Source organism: Mytilus californianus, unplaced genomic scaffold (assembly GCF_021869535.1).
Source record: "Mytilus californianus isolate M0D057914Y unplaced genomic scaffold, xbMytCali1.0.p SCAF_11, whole genome shotgun sequence".
Taxonomy (NCBI): Eukaryota; Metazoa; Mollusca; class Bivalvia; order Mytilida; family Mytilidae; genus Mytilus; species Mytilus californianus.
The window spans coordinates 47,228,523-47,247,434 of record NW_026262593.1 but is presented as its reverse complement, the minus strand read 5'-3'; the positions used below and the strand labels follow the sequence as shown (position 1 = coordinate 47,247,434).

Here is an 18,912-nt window from a genome sequence, read left to right as displayed (position 1 = left end):
ATAATGTTTGAATATTCTACTTCTCTACTTGGCTTTGGTTCTTCAAAAATAGAACAAAATAGAAAATGGGTTCACGGAATCCGATGGTAACTATATATTTTTTTAAGTAAGGCCTACAATCATCAATTTTTTTTTTTGAACTTTGTTATCTGCTCACCTGCATACTTCTGATCATTGGTATCTTCTTACCTGGATATTTCTGGTACTTTGGTATCTTCGCATCAATTTTTCATAATTTGAACATTGTGTTTTTTGTTTTTTTATGGACCTGTGGTTTTTTATTGCACTGTTCCCTATTTCTTTTTTTAATACAGAAAAGGCGAAAAACTGTGAAAATTGCCCAATATCAGAATGGAACAAGACTTAGGTAAACTATGGTCCGCTAGTTATATTATTTGTTATCTTTTTAATTTGTTTCCCATGGAAAATAAAGTTATCTCTTATGCTATGGCATGCAATGAAACCAGGTTCAACCCATCATTTTTTTCTTAAAATGTCCTGTCAGGAATATGGCACATGTTATCAAATAGTTCGTTTCTATGTGTGTTGGCGTTTGTTTTTTGTTGCACTCCGGTGTTCCTGATGTTCCTTTGTTTTCCTCTTATAGTTGATGTGTTTCCCTCGATTTTGGTTTGTAACCCAGATTTGTTTTCTCTAAAACGATTTATGACTTTTGAACACCGGTATACTACTGTTGCCTTTATTTACCAAAGTACGAGAAAGATGAAGGCAACTACAGAAGTATCAACACGATAAAAATAGGAACAGTTACGATATCACTGGTAAAACATTGTAATGCCTTTGGCAAGTAAATACTTTGCTTCTATAAAGCCTGAATTTACTTCTTTGCAGCTAAGTAGAATTATTTTCAATCAAAGGGGTACTGGATTGTAGATACTACACGTAGTAGAAAAAGGTCTCATATCGCTTGATATCAATTCTCCCCATTAAATTCAATAACAATAATAAACTCGATTTTGGATATCGCGTTTTATCAGATCCTATGGCAAATTAATTATTAGTTTTGAAATAAAAAAAATCGAGAGTTGAAAAACGTATTCCACTTATGTTTAAATTATCTTTGTGTTGAATAGAAAATTCCGCGTAACATTGTTCTGTCTTTTTGGATCTTACCTGGTTGACGTCATGCGTCTTCCTCAGACCGCAAACGTAAACATGCATCAGATGCCTCTAAGGTTTGTATATGTTTTAGACAATGGAATACACTGTGACAAAATGAAAATTTTCATGTGCTTAAAAACTGTGTATTTGTAATTCCTTGCAAAAATCTATTATCTCCCTTACCATGGATATAAAGTAGTCTTTTAAACTTTGAAGGTCATCGTTGAGCCTAATAAATAGCTAAGTTAAATGTAGTAATATCGTATCACATTACAGTATACATGTATACTGTCCATATTAACGCATTTTTAGTATTACCATTCAGTGTGATACGTGAAATATCGTTACATGCGGGAGATAGATAAAAATAATTGTATGTATGTGTACATTAAATATACGTTAGAGAACAAATATTTTGGTGTTTCAGCGATCGACAAAAACTGTGGAGATTGTGTTTCTTAGCAAATCTAGCTAATTCCAATCACATTTTAGTGTGCACTTTCCAAGTCTTAGCACTTTATTTCCTTTTGATGATGGTAGCAAATCTTATGTATTGTGTTACATTTATAGATATAATTAGTGTTAATACCTGCGTAGATTTTGAATAAATCAAGAATAAACGAATGTTAGTTATAAATGACCATTTTGATCTCAACCGCATCTGAAATGTCTGAACATACAAACTCTTACATCTTAATAGTTCATTTGCAGATATATGCTGTGGTGAAAAGTAAAATCACAAAAATACTGAACTCCGAGGAAAATTCAAAAAGGAAAGTCCCCAATCAAGTGGCAAAATCAAAAGTTCAAACACATCAAACGAATTCGTTACATTCACACTTTTCGCTTTCAGCAAATTAAGAACTGCTCATTAACTTTTCGGACAATTCAATATCTATTTTATTCCACAGGTAAAATTTTAGTTATTTGCCGATATTAAAATAGACTGGACATATTTTAACTGAGCAAGCAAAGTGTATGATCAGTACTGAATTAACCGCGATGAATGAAGATAATCGATTAGAGTTAAACGTCCAGTGGCAAATATTACACGCATAACAGGACGACTGTAAATGTTAAATGAAATAGAACCTTGTCTTTTATCAGACCGGATTTTTAAATGTGTAGTTTACAACGTAACAGTCGACAGGCAGACATCTCACAATACCCGGAAAAAATATTCCGACTCCGAGCCGACAAATTGTATCTGTTACTACTAAATGATTCAGGCTTTGCGGTGGTTCAGAAAAATAGTTCCGAGAGAAATAACATGTGCGTTTTCCATCTTGTGTGAGATATTTGATAGGTTAAAATCCACAGCAACAAATAGGATCTCTAAAATATGTAAAGCTTTTATAAGGCGTATGTGGTAAAAGCGGAGAAGATTGTAAATTAACAACACAAGTTAACCATATTAAACATGCAGAGGTAACACATCGACTATTAACAAAGGACGTATTCAAAATTATACTTCGTAAACAAATGTTTCCTTTTATCCAATTTGCATATTTTCTCATAAAAATACAAAATACAGTGCGTGGGAAGTTCAACAATTTTTGTTCAGTTACATTATTTACCGACATATCTTCATTTTTCTTACATATGTCATTCGTCTTCGAATTTCCCACAATACATCTCGTTTACAAAAGTAAATATCGCTACTCTACATAAGAAACGATTTTCTCGATTCGCACTTTCTATAGACTGATATTGAATTGCAAGCTCTAAGTCAAATTGATCTGGACAAGTTGCAAAAAATTCAACAACGACGACAAAATATCGGCAACCAACTCTGGAATCTACATAGATAACAATTCTGAAAACAACTCTGGATTCTGCATAGAAACAGAAAAGGGGGAGAGAACAAGACAGCATCTGCTGAGGTTCTGGCGAAAATTAGGCAACGTTAAGTATGTGTGTTGATGAATGAAAACAGAACAGCAAGTCGATAAATGACCGATCTTGTAACAGATGCTTAAACAAATAATGAAGATAGAAACACATGAAAACTTTTTTATAACAACACAACGAGGCAATTTGATAGCTATCTAAACATATCACATATCATTCCAAATTATAAATCCTTTTCACAACTTCAGTGCAGGCGCGTAAATTTTGCGTCCAACCATTGTCTATTTTAATCGGCATATATAATGCTGATGTTGGATTAAAGTATACCTCACGCAATGGTAATTGAACAGTATTTAGGAATGTTAGGCTGTCCATATAGCGGAGGCTAATATTATAGATATGTTAAATGTTGTCTTTACAATTCTTAACGTATTATCCCCTTGTCCCCCCTGCTTCATACAAACAGAGAAATGTCTGCAAGGATTAGTGTACACTTTTTATTCCCATCGTAAAGTTGGAAAAGTTGTTCCCCATTAATCGAATAATATTTCAAATGATAAATGGATTATGTCCAAAACAGGAATAACTACATTTCACAGATGAATTTTTTAAGCTGGAGACAGTATTCATCTATTAATCTGGAAGTTGAAAGGGCTGCACAGTTTGCTTGGTTATCAGGAAATTGTTGATCTTTGTTGTTTGGTTGATTACCGGTGAATCTGAAATAACTTGATGAATTTGTTATTATCCATTTCCAAACTCCTTCATTCTCCTCATCAGTTGCTCCCACGAAGAATTGGTCATTTGCATCCGGATCTGAAAAGAGTGTGATGATACTATATGTCTTTTAATCTAACATATTTGAATATTTCACAATTTTATATGTTTCATAACCAATCAATTTTTCGACAACAGATGACTACATATTTTCATATATTGCTGTGTTCCTTACTTGCGAACCAGGCGATTACAACACTATGTTCCCTTTACAATTGCAGAGGAGGAAATATGATTGAAAAATAAACAGTTAATAAACTCAACTTTCTTATTTGGACATTTTCGAAATGTGTACACGATGTCATTTGTTCATAAAAGTTTCTCGACTTTGTAAAAAAGCTCACAATGCCTATAGTTACAAAGATCTCGGCTAGAAAAGAGGGGGTCATTATTGCAAGCTTCATTTTCGATGATAGAGGCGAGGAATTAAGATTATATGTATGATACGGTTGCCTGGTTATATAATTTATATCTGCAACAAGTTATAGTTTGCACTTTTTTAAATATAGACAATGCAATTTCCCAAAAGAACTTCTTTTACGGCTAAAACTTTCCCACTTTTACTATGAAGTTTCGTAAAAAATCATATCCTAGAAAAGTTGACTACAATTTTTTTCAAAGGTCAAAACATAGGGCTGCGCGGCATATTTTCAACATTTATATGCCTCGAACTTCTAAGAGTTTAAACTTATACTTAAATTCTGTACTACCCCTCCTTTCACTTTGGGTTTTCCTCAGAATTTAATTCGGCCGCTATCCATATGTATTTATACTGGTAACATTCTCAAGTTGTGTCTCTACTAGAGGAAGCATAAAGATCATATCTAGAAACCAGTAGGTAAACAAAACAAAATATCTATAAATATTAAATTTCTCCCCAAAAAAGGAGTGGTTTGTGAAACAACTGTATTTACAAAGTGCAACCTATACTAACATTTATTTAAATAGAAAAATCTTGAAAAACTTTTTTCTCACAACAATACTTATTTATCAGAATCATAGCCCAAAAGAAATCACTGTATGTACTCTAACTTAACAGTACATTTAATACCCCCACCCCTGTTTCAATTTTTAAAGAATTTGAAAGCAATCCTTTAATTATTGTCCGTTTACCCTATGTGCATGTTTTCTGACATGACATGTCTGTCTAGAACTTGTATGAAACTACTCTAACAACAAATTAAAAGCATTTCCGAATACTATAAATGTAAACTTTAATAGTTAATCATTCCATCATTCATGATCATATAAAGTATTTAATACTGCCTCTATCTACAGTCCACATCTTACTGTATGCCCTTTTATCTATAAAAGTTCACATTTCTGCCTCAAATGGTCAATTCAGAAATCTCGTCACAATAATATAATCTCTAACCATATATCTAACAAAATTTGGCTAATATAATGAACTAGAAGCGTTTAAACAAAGCCATATTTGCAAAAATTATATGAATTTACCAGTTTGATATATATATATTCATTAAAAGTTTTAATAAATGTAATAAAACAAAATATATATATGAATATTAAATTCTTCACAAAAGAGGCTTGTTTTGTGAAAGTGCAACCTACATGTTGTTATTTGTTTAATATGCGGGATGTCTCAGCATATCACCTCTACACAAAAGGTTTGAAGTGTAGTTGATGTTCTCTTTTGAATTGTTTAATGTTTTGTAGTTGCCCATGTGCTTGTTCTTTAGTAGACACATGTCTTATATTCAATCCTGCCAAATCCTCTTATTTGTATACCAAAAGTAAACCAATAAAAAGACAAACAACATTCTATCCACGAAACACTTCACATGAAACTGAAGACTAAACAGAACTACTTACATAAACTATGATTAAGTCAGAATTTTGTCTGTATTTGCATGTTTTTAGATTTGTCGTAATGAGAGTTGAGACACTGTACTGATCAAAATGAAGATATTCCTATTGCGTAAATTCTTTACCGTTTTCATCTGGTCATGTATATATAATGCTTGTTATTCGTGTATATGTTATGATACTATATATGAATTACAGTCTGCATTCATGTACACAAACTATTTCCTAGTAGTTCACCATATAGTTATATGGATATAGCACTAAAATGCCCATATTTATTTAGTTGAATTTATATTAAACGTTGGGTTATATTTTTTCATATGATATAACATGCAATATACATAATTTTCCTTTTCCCTCTTTAAAAAGATACAAGTAATACAGTCAAATGATACAATAGAACTTAAAATTAGTGTAGCATTATCTTACAGTGTAGGTCATAAAAGTAAACCATGTCATCGTGTTTCTTCTCTGAATCCAAGACAAGTAGGTAACCATGTCTCTTCTCGCAGTAGTCTTTGGCGTCATACCAAGTCAACTGTATTGTGCTAATCATCAAACATAGACCATTATAGTAAACAAAACCATCGCCATGACACTCTGGAAATAAAACATTTTGATATTTCAGGTTTATATATATTCGAACCTTTGTTCTTATAATACCCCCCGTGGGTATTTATTTATTTTTGTTAATGTTATAAGTCCTTTGATAATATTTCAGAGTGAAACTAGATAGAACTTATCTCTAGCATATTTACAAGAAAGTTATCTAAAAAAAATGGAGTGCATACAATTTTTCACTGTATTTCTTCCCTTTATTCACAAAAATATTTTAAAGATATTTTTGAAGCACCTAAATCAAATTATTCTTTTCAATGTTGCATATAACTTTATAAAGAGGCATAACTCAAGAACATTTAAACTGATGCCACCCAAATTTGAACTTGATCTGTGTTTTGTGGTAATAAGCATTGTGTATAAATAAAGGCAACAGTAGTATACCGCTGTTCAATAATCATAATTCGAATAAGCAAAAACAAATCCGGTTAACAAACTAAAACCGAGGGAAACACATCAACTATAAGAGGAAAACAACGGAACAACAGAAACAATGAACTACAACATACATAGAAACGGACTGTCTGATAACAACTGCCATATTCCTGACTTGGTACAGGACATTTTAAGACAAAATGGTGGGTTGAACCTGGTTTTATGGGTAGCCAAACATCCCGCTCATATGACAATGTTAAAAATACCGCTAAAATGACAACACTACGTGACAGGAATACAGTACAAACAAACGCAAGAACACTCAGCACAGGGAAATACATAAATAAATAATATAAAAGTACATTACAACATGTAAACCGCAGAATAACAAAGGACACCTTCAATGAATATAAGTTTCATAGCATTTGGTTGAGGCAAACTAAAATTAGATAACAGAAATGAAAAATTAAATAAATTTTCCTAATACAAAGGGCAAAATTCCAGAACGGTAAAAACGATTACAATAAAATTAAAGATGTGGCGGAAGATACCAAGAGGGCAATAACAACTCATAAGTATTTATCATAATAGCAAAAATCGGCCAATACATGCCATTTTATAAAACACTACTATATGGCAAAGAGTTGACTCTTAGATATTCTATGTCCGTTATCTATTTATAGATTTACTCTTCATCTGGAAAGCTATGAGCCACTATTTTCCAATGGTAATCCATTGAACCGAAAACTATTTGACAAATAAATAATAAGTTGAAGTCATATGAAACCATTTTCTTGTAATTATAATGTTAGGGAAGTTATTGAACCAATGCTTACATATACATACTTAACTAAGTTCTCTATGCACTATTTTTTTTTACATTTATTACGAATCCATAACGTATAATAAACAACAAAATATTTCATTTAGTACAAGTGTGCCTTCTTATTAATTTTCGGGTTTTATTGCCAAGGTTTACCGATTGTGACCTCAATAACTCTTGAACAACAAACACAGAATCATGGAGTACGTGAACAAAATAAGTGAGATGATAGACCTGAAAATGCGATGTTTGAATAATTTTAATATATTTTCTATGTGCTACTTAAACTTTTTCATAACAGTTGTTAAATGATTTGATGTGTTTAATTTTCTTTCAGAAACAATTAACACTATCTAACCTTCACGGTTTTTTTCCTTTTCTTTCATCACGATTTTGTTCTCTCAAATGTGCTGTGAGGTTGCCGAAGTTCTAACAAGAGGTCTCGTGGTAAAGGTCATTGCATACGAAAAACTTATCAGTGAATTGGAGTACGGGAAGACAATATTCAATGGCAGTTCATTTCTAAGGATTTGGTAAGATAAATGATATTCTATTAACAAAAAGTCCATGTACACGTGTTTTATAGTAATCGTGCAAGTATATAAAACATATTCTTTTTAAAATTTAAGCATCATATGACCTTGAGCAATATGCTGGAACATTGTTTGAATAAAGACCCCTTTTTGGTCTTAACGATTAAATGTTTTTGATTTGTTGTCCTAACGATATCAATATTAAATATCAAAAACATTAATTTTGAATCTCCGTTCTTCATCGACGGTTTATTACCTGCAACGATTGTTTATGATCTGATAGTCTCATTAGAGCTTTCTTACATTTTGACGAAAGATACGAACGAACGTAAGGGGACCATGTATTACATTCCCACGATGATACTGACAGTCTATGTATAATCCGGTAAAGCGGCATTTTTTTTAATCAAATTTATCTTTTAAGCATTTCAAAAATCATTAACATTTAATATTTGAAAATAAAAAAAATAGTATAAAGTACACTTACGTCCGATAGGTTGCTTATGTTAATCATGATTACACAGAGTTGTGCGGGAAGTATTCAAGCATGCATTTTGTTTAATGTTTACACCATTACTGTTTTGAAGACATTCTTGAAGTATGATGCTCTAAATTTAACGAAAAATTTACAATTATTTGGCTTAGATGTGCATACATTATACCTAGGCGGAGATCCAGAATAGGATGCTAGGAGTATATCTGCTAAGTAGAGGCATATCAGGCCCACTCCTAAATCCGCCCTTGAGCTCTAATTATAGATCTTGATTTGTTTTCATACACATTTTAACATCAGAATGTACATAAAAAAAACCACATCAATAATCTTGCAATATATAGATTCTGATACTGATGATTAAAAGTAAATTTTTTTTAGTCCTGTATTAGGTCCGAGGACACAGTTATCGTCCTTAGATTTTCGTTGTCTGCAAATATAGTCCCTAGTGTGGACAGTGTATAACTTGCCAATTTTTTTCATACACTTTCCAAATTTATTTCTTTATATTTTATGCATGAAATATTAAGTAAGGGGATGAAATAACTTGTAAAAAACAATTGGTTGCTGAATCTTTATGTTAAGTAGTGATTTGGTCCAGTTAAAAAAGGTAAAAAACTAGTATGTCTGAAGCTGTCAAACTGAATTTTAGACCCCCTTAACATACAATTGTCAATATTTTGAGTAAGAACCGGTAGACTTTTCTATAATTTTGATATTATTTGTCCAAATAGTAGTACACTACACTGTAAACATCTTTTTGGGATAGAGCAGGTGCGATTTCTTTAATTTGACTATTATCTAAAAGAAATGCACTACGAAATAACTGTGTTCTCGGGCCTGTATCAATCTCGGTGTATGAACTCACCAAAAGACGGTAAGGTGTATTATCGAGGGGGGGGGGGGGGTTATAACTAAAAGAATTATAAAACGAGCCAATGATATTTTTTGGGTGCAATTCTTTACCATTTTCGGGGGTTTTCATATTTAGAATGTTTCTTTTTTGTGTTTTTGTTTTTTTTGTTTTTTTTGTTTTTTTTTTGGGGGGGGGGGTCTTATATATTTGCCTTGGTACTTTATTGAGTTAAATAATGCACAGATGTAATTGTTTTGGGGTTGGGAAAGTGATTTAGAACAATCTTTGATATTTAGGGGAACTTCTTCTGAAGATCTTTTTTTGAGAACTTTGTTGAGTTATCTTCTTAGTTCCGAGATTCCAATGTAACGTTGCAGGCAGTGTAATGATTCCTAATAGGCAAAACTTTAGGCAAAATGCCATCGAAGTTCCGTGACTATCTTGATTAAGATAACATAAAAATGTTATATTTAAAAAATAATAAAGGATCCCTTTAATGGATATTATATATGATTCGTAAACCCTACGTACCTTTCGTCAAATTGTAAGAGAGCTCCGTTAAAAACGTATGAAATAGAATGTACGATCATGACGATATTCTAATGAAATGCTATTGTAAGTATGAAAACAACTCTATCACCTTAATAACACAAAATAGCACATGTTGTTATTATTTTTGTCGTTCTTGCGGTTGTAATAAGACAATATAACCAAAATACAAAATCTCTTATTTTTAACATAAAATAGTAAAAGATATGTCTATCTCTTAGCGCATACGAACAACGAATAAACAAATGAATTCAGAAAAAGAATATATTTAGAATAAAGAATAAATTCCAACTATTTCTCTCAGGTTATATTCTTGTCTTAAAAAAATGAAAAATGATATTTCAGTGACCTGATGGCTATAGACTAATCAGACCCTTTGTTGTGATTTAGCTTTTCAACTTTTTCGGTTCTTATACATCCTTCACTTTCAAATGTTTGGCTTGGAGCGATTCTAATAAAGATAAATCCAGAAAAGTGGATCGGACGAATGAAAATCATAAAGTGTTGTTTTCATTTTTAAGATATTAAAAGAAAAGAATTAAGAGATAATACTTAAAAAGTTTCACTGGCAAAATAACGTTTTTTGCTTAGCTAATATGTTTCATGAGTAATGGAACTACGGAAGGGTGGAACTATTTGATAAAAAAAAATGACATGAAAGATTGATAGATCTTAACTTTAGAGATATTATTAAACTGTACCATTTTACTATAAAATACAAGTACGTCTTGAACTTAATTCAATAAAACTTGTTATAAGTTATCGTTTTGTAATCGTCGATTTGTCTCTATTTGTGATCACATTATCGTTAGTTACCAAATTACGTAATCATGTTCAAATAGTAATACTTTTATTGAATAATTTCTTCTCAAAACATGATTCATGACCATTATTCATATTTATTTCAAATTTAAAAGTTTGAAACGAACAGCAAAGACATTGACCATGAACCAAAAATAACGTTGAAGCGGACTGTTCAATCAGCAAAACAGCATATTTCAAATATATCAGTTGTAAGAAATGGTTTTTCTACAATTAATGTCAGGCATCCATTTGGGCCTTTTTAATAACCTCAAAACGATTTTTCCTGATATTGAATAAGGGAAAGTGATACACATGAAGAGTAATACAACTGATCTAACATGGAAACCGTCACCCGAGCTGATCTTTATTGCCTTGTCGCACGCAAAAAGCTACATTTTGTTGATAACGTCTTTCAAAATACCGATCAAAATCTTTTCTATATATAGTATTGATAGATACAATGTCTGAAGTTATTCAAAAATAGTCAAAGGGAGAGACGCAAAGATTCAATCATAGCGAAGGGAAGAGACGCACAGATTCAAACACAGAGAAAGGAAGAGACGCAAAGATTTAGACATAACAAATGAAAACTATGCTATTTAAGTAGATAATTAGAAGCCGAAAATTTAAGGAATGTGACAACCTACAAAACGATATGAATGTTTTTGTTGTTGTATTTGTATCGTGTATACTTCTTAGCTTACATCATTTAGTGTTCTAATTGCAATTCAATATCTTAAAATTCAAACTTACCTTCTACTGGTTGTTTTACATAAACCCTGACAAAAGCATTTGTCGAAGAATCCGCTGTTATTGACGATAATCCAAAACATGCTTCTTGATAAAAGTAAAATGCCTTACAATACAGGTTAACCTTGCAGAGCAAGGCACATTTTGCCAAGTTTAAACTTGTTTGTGTATAAAGAAGTTCTGTGATTGAAGACGTTTTCCATACGATAGAATCCGGTAATTGTTGAAAAAATGACCAATCTTGTGAAAAATCTACAAGAAAGAATTGTTTAAAACTTGATTGAGCATGTGCAGCGATAGTAGCTAGAAATGGATAATACATTGGAACATTTGAAAAAAAACCCAAGTATTATAAAAAATGTTAGGGACCACCCTTTTTGCATTCATACATTTGAAAGTGTTAAACTATCACCCTTTCACAACCTGAATAGTTATAAGTCTGGTATAAATAAACTATCTTAAATCAAAACTGACCATTATAAAAATAAGTAGATGTGGTATGATTACCAATGATACAACTATCCACCAAAGTTCAAATGAAGTGGATGTACGCAATTATAGGCAACCGTAAGGCCTTCCAAATTGAGAAAAATCCATACCGTATACTAGTAGTCGGCTACGAAATGCCCCGATATGAAAACTATGAAACAATTCAACTAAGAAAACTAACGGCGTAATTTATGACAATGCAATTAACGAAAAACAAATATCCGACTTGGGACAGGCACATTAAGATTGTGACGGGGTTAAACATGTTTGTGACGGGGTTAAACATGTTTGTGAGCGGTCAACACTCCCTAAACGTGGGACAGTGGTGTTACAGCACAACATAAAAACAAATTATAAAAATCAGTTGAAAAGGGCTAAACTCATCAGATTAATACAAATAAAATAACATCTAACACAGACCGGATGCGGCAGGGTATTTATACACCCCTAACAACAAAAATGACACCAAGTACAGATATGAAAGTACTTGCAGTTACTGATAGCTAGTTCAAAACCAATTACATCTAATACAAAAAATCATGTATTTAAGACTAACATATCAATCAGTATACATCCAACATCCAATGGATTTAGTGTAAAGACAGTCGGAGAAAAACATGATCTTGTAAAATGCCAAAATATAGTATCGATAGATTGTAGTATCGTGAAGTGCATATGTGTATAACAATACTATTTAGTATATCGTTAATTTACTAATAACAGAATCAATATTTATACCTCCAAAGATATCATTGCAATGTTGAATTGGTAACTTTTAGAAAAAGTTTATTTAACGGATTGATAAGTTTACCCGGATCGTATTTAAATTTTCGGGCTCGGTAAACAATATCGCTGTAAAAATTAGAATGTGCTATACCGTCTACAGGTACAGCCAAACTTGCAAACCAAATCTTTATATCTATGGAAGAATTTAGTAAAGGTTTTAAGTAATGTATGGTAACGAAATCCCTGACTTAATAATTTACCAGTAATACATATATTAGGCTCATTGAAATTCAAAACGTCACCACAGACACGGCATAGCGAACGAGTATGTTTGGTCAAAACTTTTGGAGCCCAAACCCCTTTTCACAAACATAGAGATTTAACTGCAGACTCCCTCATATAGTGACATCCTTCACAAAGAGCAGGTCGTTTAAAAAAGAGACGTTAGCACTATTTCAAAATTCACCAATCTTCGCATCAAATTGTGGTACACTTCATAGTTTGAATATCAATGATGCAATTTTACAATAAATCTGAAAAAATATATGCTAAAAAGCCAAAAGACCAATCACCTCACTCGTTTCAACATGTCTAATATAGCAAAGTTATAAAGATGATTTTGCAAAATGCATTGCTTGATGAAAATCAAGTTACAATATGTTATTACCGATGGCTGAATTACCATTTTTAGAATACTGAAAATAACTCAAAACCATAACGAACATAGCGAACGTAGATTGATTTACACCACTTATACATAGGTAAAACATCTATCGGTAAAGTATCTAAAAAAAACGTATTGCAAAAATCTTTATTTAATAATTAAATGAAATATTTAATTTCAAACTAAGTAGTAGGGTCGGATTTTCGTGAGGTAAAAACAGTAAGTTTTATCGCCTCTTGTTACATATATTCTATACAATTGTAAACATATTTGACCATTTGTTTAATTGAAAGTATAAAAGCTACGTATATTATTTAAACGATATTCAGAAACAATTCAACGAGTTCTAAATGCATACAAAATTTCATCAAAATTCGAAATATAGCCCAATTAAGACCGAACAAGTCCACTAAAGTCTTTTGAATATTTGAAAAAGAATTAAAAGAGACACTATCTCAACATCCTCATCAATACAAAATCCCTTATTCACCTGAAACCACAGCAATTTTGAATGAAAGATGTAATTTGATAAATGTATGATTCATTTTGATTTTTGAAAAGAAGGTAAATAGGACCTTATCATACCCCTTGCAAATAATAAATACATACCTAGTGTTGTAATCGGGAATATAAATAATATCATCCGTATGAGTAACATGACTCTAAAGCATACGTTAAGGCAATCCTGATAATTCGAAATATGTTAAACAGTATTAAGTATGATTAAGGAAATCCATTTTTAAACAATATTAGATATGATTAATAACGACCAAGCGAACATTTCTTTTTTTTTTCTATTTAAAACAAATATGAATCTTAATTGAAAACTCCAATTAGTGTAACTCAAATGTGAAATAAATATTGAAAACAAATCATATAATGTTACGTTTAACTACTGACAATATTTTCCTTATAATACCAAGTGATGGTAATTGTTCTATTGAATAATTTGATATGATAGAATTAATCTTTTTTTCAAAATGCATATAAAAGCCAATAAGACGAACATTAAAAAAGAAGCATTAAATTCTATGTGTCCTTTACTGGATATTGATTTTATTTTTAAACAACTTTAAAACATTATAATTATTTTTTGTTTATCGAAAAAGGCATCATCGATCATTGCTAGAACAATGCTTCGATGTTTTAGAAACCGATCACTGCGATTTTGATGGTGGAAATAAAATTAAATAAAACGATTTATCTGAATACTGAAAAGACAATTATACAGCTTTAGGTATACCTTTTTTTTGAAACAGCTCATATCTTTACAAATGCTTCTGTTTTAAAAGGTAAATTGTTATCGTTTTAAAATCAGAACAGAGACGTGAAAGCATAAGTAAAGAAAGGCAACAGTAGTATGCCGCTGTTTGAAATTCATAAATCGATTGAGAGAGAAACAAATCCGGGTTACAAACTAAAACTGAGGGAAACACATCAAATATAAGAGGAGAACAATGACACAACAGAAACACTAATTTTATAAAAATGCAACACACACAGAAACGAACTATAAGATAACAATAGCCATTTTCCTGACATTTTAAGAAAAAATGGTGGGTTGAACCTGTTAGCCAAACCTCCCGCTTTAATGGCAATGTTAAATACAACACTAAAATGACAACATTACATGACAGGACTACAATGCAAATAAATGGAAGAACATGCAGGACAGAGAAACACACAAATAAACAATACAATAGAACATTACGACAAACTAATAGTTATCAAAGGTGCCAGTCCTAAAGATGAAGAGCATTGATGACCCAAAATTCCAAAAAGTTGTTCCAAATACGGCTAGGTTATCTGCCTGGGATAAGAAAATGTTTAGTATTTAGAATAATTCATATTATTGCGAACAGTTAATTTATAAAATATAAAAATGACCATATAATTGATATACATGTTAACACGGAAGTGGTGACTAACTACAGAATAAAAACGAATACGTAAAACAACCTAGATCAGCACAGCCGAACAACGCATTATATGTCAGCCGAATAGATCGACGCACAAAAGTAACAGGTAAATTTCTAAAAATTTCAAAAAAATTGGATAGAGATCAAGATTAGGTTTGTAATACTGATATAACATGTATTTAATGAAATTTACAATACTTATTAATATAAAAAAGTAAACTTCTTATTACTATAATATAACTAAATTTTGATTGACACCTTAAATATGTGTTCAATATCTTAACATATGCTTTTTTTCTGACTTCAACAGTAAATTAGATATAGGAATCATTTTTTGTCTTTGAGGTAGTATCTAAAGTTCATTTATGACGTTAGAGTTTTACGTATTCATATTTACGCTTTGGTGATATGAACAATTGTCAGATAGTCTCTATAAGCCTTGTTCAAATCTCGTATAGAGTAAAAGTTCTTTATTTGAAAAGCTGGTAGTGGTAATTTCGATTGACCGGAACTAAATTAAACTATAACTTTGTTTACGATATCAATTAATCAAAATATACAACACATTAAACAACAATATGTATCATGATAGTCCCTTGCATCTTTTTTCTTGAAAGGATTTTGAATCATCAGAAGCGTTAAATACAGATCATACCACATCTTCTTATTTTTATAGCATAGTTTTACCGTCAGTTTTGTTCATTAACCATTTGTTGACTTTTTGACGAAAGACAATACTTTGTTCTTCATATATATGAAAGTAATTGCTGTTAGGATTAACATAAAGAAAACACTTCATCTATAATTATGAGCTGACAAATTTCTGTTTTTCCGTGTATAATGAATGTAATTAAACATACCATATTGCGACAGATTCCTTGTTTGAAGTAAAATGCAAAACGGTTAAGGATATTCTTATTTGTCCAGGTATGACGTAAATATTAAAAAAAAAAATAGGACTTATATAGATATCAGGGTTAGCGAATGACCTCATCATTTGTCTGATACGATTATAACGTTTTCCATATTTGCTCAACAAAAATTGGTAACGTAGAAATTTAATAATGACGCATTCTCTTGAAACAATACAGATTTTTCTAAATAAAACAAATCATCTACTATAGAGTACTATTTATATAATCAAACGTTAAAAGTAATCGCTGTTTTTTTTTCGGCCCCTAATATTAAAATTTCTCGAGGTCAATTTGTGACAAATGGTAAGAATGTTCCTCTCCTATGGTTAAATTTCTATTCAATGACTTTGCATTGTCGTTATTTCTTTCTCGTTGAGTGTGCATATCTCCGTTGGTTCGTTATGCAAATGTGTTCAAAGTTCAGAGTTTGATATGAAACAATTTTAACATGAATATAAATACTGTCTCAAAATGTTTACTAAATATAATATCAAATTTAGGAATTTATTGTGAAAGTATAATTCAACATTGGATACAGCGGATACAATGTTGGTTTTAATGTCAATTTATTTATATATCAAAACATAATTGAACATCAGTCAACAGGGAACATCTGACCTTAAACGGGCAACGCTCGGTTTCGAAATCGATTAGCCTTTGAAATCTACGTGCTAATCGAAGAGGCATTTAAACATTCTGTTTGCTTTGTCAGATAATATTAAAAGCTTATTTGAAAGGTACACGTTCTATGTTTTGAGGTATTTATGAGATTTGGGAGTATTTCAATCGTTGACTTTGAAACCATATCTTTGTGGGTACCTTAACAGTTCGGTTAAATGGTATTTATATTTCCGATGTTTCTCACTTCTACTTTTAGCTGCCATTCTTATTCAACTTTTTTTTTTAAATATTTTCAAAAAATATTTGATTGGCTTTCAAACTCAGCCGCTTAATCTGGAATCCATAACAGCCCTAAAGCCAAGCAAGATAAATCGTCTCCTGTTGAAATTTTCAATTTGTATTTTTTTAAGATACAACCTATTTAAAAATATTCTTTTGACAAACAAAGATTTAACTAGGGAATTGCAACTACAAATTTGAATTCCATTAGTGGCACATCATTACTTATTTTAGTCGTTCTCCCTCAAAAACATTCATGCAATTTTTTTGTCAGGACTACACCTGAGTAAATGAAGTCCGTATATACACGAACATATGTGAACATACACGACTAATCGTAATAATTGAAATATGTTAGTGCAGTACGTTTGGGTCAGACGTAAGTGTTGCTGATGAGATATAGAAAGTTGAAATCACCAGTTATTTATAGATTCGAGTTTAAAGCCTAAATCGTCCATCTGTGTCAATACTAGTATCAGGCCAAAGATCAAGAAATGCAGAAACCCTTCTTGTTTCGGAAGTAACCTAAATCTTAATCTTTCTCTGTGATACATGCAATGCAATCATTCACTTAAACTTGGTTATTGAGTGACAGAACATCATTTATATATCGAAAGTGAAAGTAAATAACTTGTAAGATGCTTCTTTGACGGTTCTGTATGAATGCTGCTTCATATGAGTAAAACAAAGTCAGTAGGGTTGCACAATTATTATCATTAAAATACCAATTGTCTTCTGAAATGTCGAACAATCAAATTGATCTCATACGCTGTCGATAAAAACATCACCATTTTAATAACACTATCTTCGGTGTATATATTGTTCGCATCAGTGTGCTAGATTGCAAAGAAAGATTGTTCATGAACCAACACAATGAAAAAAAAAAGCAGTGACATTTGAGCACGAGGAAAAGAAGAGAAGTGTAGAGCGTAGACACATCTAGTTTGATTTTAAAGATTGTGATTAAAGATATTGGAGTAGATCTTTAAAGTTTGAAAGGAATACCCATGCGCAGAGCACAACTACATGTAGTTGAAAATTTCCCAGCACAATATTTGTGGAGACCATCTTCTACTGTGGAAAAAGGATGGTAAGATCTTTAGAAAGATGTTTAGCTGTACATCTAGACGACCCCGTTATATATCGCTCTTTTAAGGATTTTTGTGAAGTTTCAACAGCATTACAATAGTTTTGCTCGACTGCACATTTCAATAAATGTCATTATACATTCCTCATTATTTCGACCATGAAAAAGTTATATTAGGATGTAATAAAATAACAATGACATAATTTTAGTCATTATCAAAATCAAGAAAAAATAGTGTTTTAAAAGTTTATATTTTACTGAAGCGTTCTGTCAATAGACTTGTTAATGTTTGATCGGGAATTTTTGAAATGTTGAATGAATTGTAAACATGAATAGAATATTTTGTATAAAATAAATGAACAAAACGTTGTGACAAATTTTAATTGGAAACCGATAATGAATCAATTAAAAGATTTTGAAACACATTTTGTTATTCAGTACATTTCAAAATGACAAACTGTTCGAAACATTGATACGTATCCTTTCAACTCCGATTCTTTGTCCCTGAAATGGTTTGAATTGTTTCACATTTTTCATGTCGGGGCCTTTTATAGCCGATTACACATGTCAGGAGTCTGTAGTTCTGTGGTTGTCATTGGTTCATGTCTGTCATATTTGTTTTTTGTAAATTGTTTTGTTATAAATTAGTCCGATAGTTTCTCGTTTGAATTGGTTCAGATTTTTCATGTCGGGACATTTTATAGCAAACCATGCAGTATTGGATTTACTTATTGTTGAAGGCCGTACGGTTGTCTATAATTGTTTACATTCACTTCATTCGAAATCTGGTGGATAGTTGTCTTATTGGAAATAGCACTACATCTCCTCATTTTAC

General features: G+C 31.3%; 1 protein-coding gene across 1 annotated transcript; it reads right to left on the bottom strand.

The window, feature by feature from the left end:
* Positions 1 to 3,067: 3,067 nt before the first annotated feature.
* LOC127720984 (killer cell lectin-like receptor subfamily B member 1) lies at positions 3,068 to 13,950 on the bottom strand. The gene is made up of 4 exons (XM_052227702.1): positions 13,867 to 13,950; positions 11,382 to 11,630; positions 6,007 to 6,177; positions 3,068 to 3,789 (listed from the first exon to the last, which is right to left on the bottom strand). Exons 1-4 carry the CDS (start codon positions 13,913 to 13,915, stop codon positions 3,560 to 3,562), a joined length of 699 nt encoding a protein of 232 aa, XP_052083662.1. The 5' UTR covers positions 13,916 to 13,950; the 3' UTR covers positions 3,068 to 3,559.
* Positions 13,951 to 18,912: the final 4,962 nt, after the last annotated feature.

Excerpts from the sequence above, each read along its gene's own strand:
- LOC127720984 (XM_052227702.1), bottom strand. The coding sequence starts at position 13,915 with ATGTTACTCATACGGATGATATTATTTATATTCCCGATTACAACACTA. Across the intron at positions 11,631-13,866 it reads ATTCCCGATTACAACACTAG|ATTTTTCACAAGATTGGTCA; the intron begins GTATGTATTTAT and ends TCTTTCTTGTAG. Across the intron at positions 6,178-11,381 it reads TGTAAAACAACCAGTAGAAG|AGTGTCATGGCGATGGTTTT; the intron begins GTAAGTTTGAAT and ends TTTTATTTCCAG.